We start from the raw sequence: 6,274 nt of genomic DNA on the forward strand, positions 1-6,274 counted from the left end.
CCGTGTTGCTGCTGGTAAAGAGGGGTGATGATATGATGCTCGTTGGGTGTCTGCTCTGTGGCAGGCGTTATGCGGAGTCCAGGGAGCGTCATCTCGGAGGAGATGGCTGGTTGGTCATTGGGGTGGTTGCACTGAGCATGAGCAGGGGCGACGGTCTCAGTACGACTCCCGCCGTCCTCCAGTGGCAGCACACAGTTCCTGGTGACACTTTAGACTCAAGGTAGATTCTTACTGGATTTGGGAAACGTAATTCTTTCTGCACGACAGTCCTTTTGTGCTTCGATTCCGTCACCATCCAGGAAGAGTTTACCTGGACGAGCGATGCCCTGGGTCTCAAGGCAGACTCCCTCAGGGGACCAGAGACGGAGGACCTTCCCTGAGCGCTCGGCCTTCCCTGAGCAGCCTGAGCAGCCTGCTCCCTGCTCCCTGCACCCGTTCCAGCTTCTCTTTACAGTGGCCTCATGATGCAGATAATGTAATTCCTATCTTACAGCAAAGAAATGGAGGATTAGAAGCATAAAATAATTTCGCTGTCGTCACAGCTTATAGTGAGCAGGGGCAGGGCTCAAGCCAGGCTCCTCGGTGACATTATGTACTGTGCCAGGACGTAGAGTGCCTCAAACCCAGGTACAAAACCCCTTTAGTTACGGGGTTGTATTTCCAAGTTAGTGATGGTGTATTTTGCATCTAGCTTATTTGAGCTTGAAAGAGAAAATACTGTCTTCAGATGAAATTTCTATATCTAGAAAAATAGACAGGGAGGTCATTTCCGAAGGCCGTGGATCAAGATCTCATGTTGCCGGACCCTAAGTGTTATGCCCTAAGGTCTGGAAACTGGAATTGCAACAAAACGGGCTCTTTTCCTGTCCCCAGCAGCCACACTCCCTTTCTTTTCGGTCTAAACGTAGCTTGTCTGTATGACTCCAGGTGAGTTCACACCTGGACTGTCTTTAGCAGCAGTGGGGAACTAGGAAGTATTGACATGAGTGAGGCCTTGGAGGTGGGCTCTCCTGAAGCTGAAGGGAGACTCTGAAATTCTTTCTGTTCAGTTGTAATTTCAAAATTTGTCAGCAGGAGGGAGCGGGTGAAGTGTGCCAGCGGCGGAAATGGTAGGAGGTAACGTTTATCGGTACTTGTTCTTGGGCGTGACGTGTTTTCCGTTGGGGGCCGTTTCTGCGGTCGGGCTTTGTGTTAGATGCTGTGGGGGGCAGCGGGGAACGGCAGGCTGCTCTCAGCAGCACAGGTTCGACCTTGGTCTGGTTCACAAGACGTTCAAGTAAGAAAGTGGGTGTGGGTTAGCACGGACTCATCCCCAGTATTAGAAAGGTAACTCGAAAACCATCCTTTCCCGGTAGTGAGCTCTCAGTGTCATGCTCACGTTTGAGGCTAGCATTTCACAGAGAGAGCGAGCCTAGTTATAAGCGTTAGTGTTACATGGCATTTGTTAAAATCAGATGGTTTAACACGAAGCATTCCTTTCTCTGACAAAATAACTGAGTTGTAATACCAGTCTCGAGAGAAGTTCAGAGTATTTGCAAGGTATTTAAATGTCTGTGTGGCCCTTTTTTTTCAAGCTGCCAATTGAAGACTTGTGCAGCCTGACGTTCCAGTCGCTGCCCATCGCACAGACCTCGATAGTGCCCGACTCCACGGAAGACATTCTCTCGAAGGGTTTCACGGCCTTGCAGATGGAAGATGGAAGAATCGAGACCGCACAGCAGGTGAGTGGCAGCCCTGTGTCTAAGGATGCGGGATCATTTTAACTGTCTCGGGACAGGGCTAATACGAAGGGTCCTAATGAAAAGCTCTAAACATTTGGAACTGTGGTTAACACAAAATCTTTTTAAAGCAGTCTTGATTTTGCGTTAGTTGTGGCCATTAAGTGTTTTAAATGAATCTGTTGCCCACTTCTATTTGTGGTACAGATAAAAACGTGATATTCCAAGTTAGTTTTTATTTTACTTTATTAAAAAAAATTTTTTTTTTTAGGCAAGGCAACCCTTGGTTGACCTCACAGATTGCAAGGACCTACCTTATCAGCTTACAATGCTTTATTTATTTATTTATTTTTTTATGCCTGCAGCACCTGGTCTTCCTAGGTGGTCTCCCATCCAAGTACTAACCAGGCCTGACCCTGCTTAGCTTCTGAGATCAGATGGGATCGGGCATGTTCAAGATAGCATGGCCATAGACAATATTCCAAGTTTGGATGTTGATAGATTATTATATTTATTAAGGCTTTACTATTTTATGTACTTTTGACTTCCCCCAGCATGCGTGCATGTACGTGTGTGCGTGCGCGCGCACACACACACTCACACACACCCCCCTCTCTGCCTGTTGCAAGGTAATTTCTCTTTTCAAAACCTAAACATCCTCTTTAGATGAGCCCTTGGAGTTATTTTTTGTCATGTAGCATGTGCAATCTTCTCTTGGTGTCTGCTTATTCCTGATTATAAACCTAAATGGACAGTAGTTTCTTCTGCTGCTTCCTCTGCTCTGTCTGTCTCGTGAAGAATCAGAGCTTAGAAATTCACTGAGTCAAGCAGGGAGCAGTGTGCTGACCGGACGCACAGTGAGTCGAGACAGGCAGTGCTGACGAGCGCTCCAGAGCTAGGCCCGGGGTCTGGATGTCACCTGCGTCACTTACCATCTTCTCGAGTGTCAGCAAATTACTTACCTTCTTAGGTCTTCAGTTTCCTTATGGGCATAACGATGGCAGTCCTATACCCGTGTCACGGATCTTTGTGAGGATGATGCATAGATGTGCCGTGTGTGGTGGGCGCATGGTTGCGGTCCAGTGGGCTGCAGCCCGCGCGCTCGGCGGGTTAGTGTCTCGGGAGAGTTAAGCGTACCCGTCACTGCAGGTCCCATGGAGAGTCACAGGACGAAGTCCTGCACCGTGTCTCTGGATTTCTTTGGATGGTTTGAAAACAAAATCTTCTGGATTAAATTTGCACCTGCACGCTCTTTAAATTTAGAAAAACCAAATATATTGAGTTATAATTTATATACGGTAAAATGTAATCAGCTTGACAAGTTTTGACAAGTGTATGTACCAGTTTAACTACCACTCTGATCAAGATATAAAACATTTCCGTCACCCCAAAAAGTTTCCTCATGCTTGTCGAAGGTCAACTCTCCCTACTTCTTTTTAATAATAGATATTTTCGGAACATTGACGATAGGGCCATAATTCAAACCCAGGTTTAGCTGCCGTGAAAGTCTGTGTTCGTAAACTAGTCTGTTACGTTATTTATGAGTTTATATTCTCACAGTTCTTCTTACATAATAATATTTACTCAAAACCTGACATTGCCTACTCAAATTTGGCAAATTAGCAAATGGGCTTTAGCCTCTCAGAGAAGAAATATTTACTTCTTATGTATTGTATCTTTAATATTCTTGATTAACTCTGAAAATGGCCATTGTTTTTAATATCCTTCGCTTTTCCTAGCATGCAGATATTGACTGTGCAATTAAATTATTGTCTCCTGGCATAAAACTAATCATTCACGTCTGAATCCCAAACAGTAAAACCTAGGGTTCCCTTTTGACTGGCTGTTTAGCGTGTGGCCACTTTTCATGTGGTCTGTTTTTGCTCTATTGACAATATAATACTCTTCGTTTTTCCAGTTTTTCTCATGGTTTGCAAAGCTACAAACCCAGATGGATCAAGATGAAGACACTAAATATAGGTATGTGGCTCTTGCATTTGTTGTCTGTCCTCATTTTTAGATCGCAATCATCTGAAGCGTTTTGTAATCTGAGTCTTTAAACAAAATTAAGGTACAAAGAAAACTCCAACAGCAACATTTTCTTTAAGACTAGTCAGAGAGGATTTGGGTCAACTAGTACTGGAAGTTGTGTGACCTTTAAAAAATTACATTGTAATTAATAGGTTAGGAGAGGCAGACATTGGTTTTTAGGCAAATCTAGAAAGGCTTGGGTTCAGGTGGGAATTAATCAGGAGCTCCAGGAGGTGTTTGCTGCCTTTCTTTAGGAAAGACCCAAGCGACTTTAGGGACGGCCACCTGGACTCTGGGGTGTCACTGTGTTCCTTTTGTGTGTACTGGTAGCATGGGGGAAATGATGGCATATACTTTCTAGCTGATTTGAGGACTGTGGGTTGAGCTTTTTGCATTCGTCGAATATTTATGAAGTGGCTATAATTGCTAAGCATTGTGTTAGGCTCTTCGATATATAATTCCATTTAATGTTCATAGCAGCTCTGTGAGGAAAGGTGATATTATTCCCATTTTACAAATGAGCGAGCTGAGGCCTAGAAATATTAAATAACGGGCCTAATGTCACGGAGACTTGGGCAGAGCTGGGATTTGGACTTAGGTCTTCTAATTCCGAGTCTAGAATTCTTCCCATGATAGCATACTCTCTCAAAGCTGGAATTGAACTACTACCTTGGAGTGGATGGCCCTGGTGTCGTCTTTGAGAGTTGAGCTGGTGATTTATTGTCTTCCAGGCGAAAAGCCAGTTTATGGTTTCACGGTGGATTCCCTTAGCCGCTCCTTTTAGTTTCAGTAATTTTTCTCAAATATTGAAACAGTTTGTAACATAGCTTTTGGTACATTTCTGAATGTAATGAACTGCAGCGACTAGGTCCAACTTTTCTCCTGAAGTCCAAGCATTTGGGGAAAAATGAGACTTTGTTGTTTATTGATTATGCTTATTGGGGGAAAACATTATTGCCAACCCCCTTTTGGTTCTGTTTTCTAGACAGATGAGGGATTACTTGTCTGGGTTTCAGGAGCAGTGCGATGCTATATTGAATGACGTAAACAGAGCTCTTCAGCATCTGGAGTCACTGCAGAAACAGTATCTTTTTGTGTCCAACAAGACGGGAGCCCTCCACGAAGCCTGCGAACAGCTCCTGAAAGAACAGGTAATGGGGCGTAGGGCAGAGGGCCAGTGATTATATTTAATATTTTATTTTTAAATAGACGTACACAATTTAATTCTAATCCCCTTTATTTCTCCAAGTATATGTTGAACACTGCTCTGTATGAGGCCCTGTGCTAAGCACACAAAATGTTACATCGACAACCTGCTTTTATTCTAAATCAGCTCAGGCGAATGGGGCGAGGGCTGGCTTTCTTGTATTTTGAACTGTTAGGTCTCAGTACAGTTTCAGAGTGAAGAAGATGCATTAGTTTGCACTGTCTGCTCTTGACACTTTTCAAACAGGCATCATGGTTGTAGTGAAGGTGGCCTTTGAGAAAGATGAACTGGTCTAGCTTGCACTTAAATTGTGACTTAAAGATAGAATATTTAATTACTATATTTATATCAGAGTTTTCTCTGTGTGTATTCTGCTTATTAAAAGGCAGTCATTTATTATTTTGAGATTATAATTTACTTTAATAATCATCGATTGTTTTAGTCCATGATTGCAAAAATCTTTGAGCATTATTCTGAAATCTTATGTCTAATATAAATCGGTAATGTCTGATATAAATCAATTCAAAGTTATTTTGAGATTGGAGTGTTGATTGTTGTGTTCTTACAATAATTGATTTTTCTCTTTTAAAAAATGCAAGTCGGAACTTGTCGATCTAGCTGAAAACATTCAACAAAAGCTTTCCTATTTTAATGAACTGGAAACTATTAATACGGTAAGCATGTTTTCCACTTTTTGTAAAGTTAGTGACTTTATATTTCCCTTTCTGAGTATAGTCTTTAAACCTATAAATTGGCTTGAGCGATATTTTAACTTAATAGTTTGCTTGCTGTTAGTATTCTTGTTTACGATCAATGGACATATGGTTACCAGTTCAGATTTTTTCAAATGTGATTTAAGTAATCTGCTTACATTGTGTTGATGTTACTAAAAATCTCTTTGTTTGCTACCTCTCATGATATCTTATCTGTAAGCCTTGAAGAAGATTATAAGAAGAAATACTAAATTTTAAATCTTGCTACTACAATAATAAAAAAAAGTTTTAAAAACTAATTTCATTAGTGTGAGGAAAAGTATAGTCCCCGTAATGCATACTTGTATTCCTAAGTAATAGTCTCAATAAAGACTGCTGTGTAAATGACATTTCTGGTTCTTAATTATAGTAATTATATGAAAATGATGTTATTACAATTATTAAATCAATCATAATTATAATTTACTAAAGAGTTAGAAGTCAAGCTGTTAGCCAATTAACAGTGGAATGCAATAGGAAATAGTTCATTGACAAACTATTTGTATATCGAGATAAGAAATGATCAGCTTTACTTATGTTTTATATACATTACTTACATTTATGTT

General features: G+C 41.4%; 1 protein-coding gene and 1 pseudogene across 1 annotated transcript in view; one reads left to right on the top strand and one right to left on the bottom strand.

The window, feature by feature from the left end:
- The window catches only part of COG3 (component of oligomeric golgi complex 3), a 55,133-nt gene that overhangs the window by 8,143 nt on the left and 40,716 nt on the right, over positions 1–6,274 (top strand). Inside the window, exons 2-5 of the mRNA XM_023521802.1 lie at positions 1,575–1,721; positions 3,637–3,698; positions 4,735–4,900; positions 5,556–5,830. Of these exons, the coding sequence (XP_023377570.1) occupies positions 1,575–1,721; positions 3,637–3,698; positions 4,735–4,900; positions 5,556–5,830 (650 nt within the window). The remainder of the gene's footprint in view (positions 1–1,574; positions 1,722–3,636; positions 3,699–4,734; positions 4,901–5,555; positions 5,831–6,274) is intronic.
- LOC111730504 lies at positions 2,075–2,193 on the bottom strand (annotated as a pseudogene).

This window comes from Pteropus vampyrus, unplaced genomic scaffold (assembly GCF_000151845.1).
Source record: "Pteropus vampyrus isolate Shadow unplaced genomic scaffold, Pvam_2.0 Scaffold317, whole genome shotgun sequence".
Taxonomy (NCBI): Eukaryota; Metazoa; Chordata; class Mammalia; order Chiroptera; family Pteropodidae; genus Pteropus; species Pteropus vampyrus.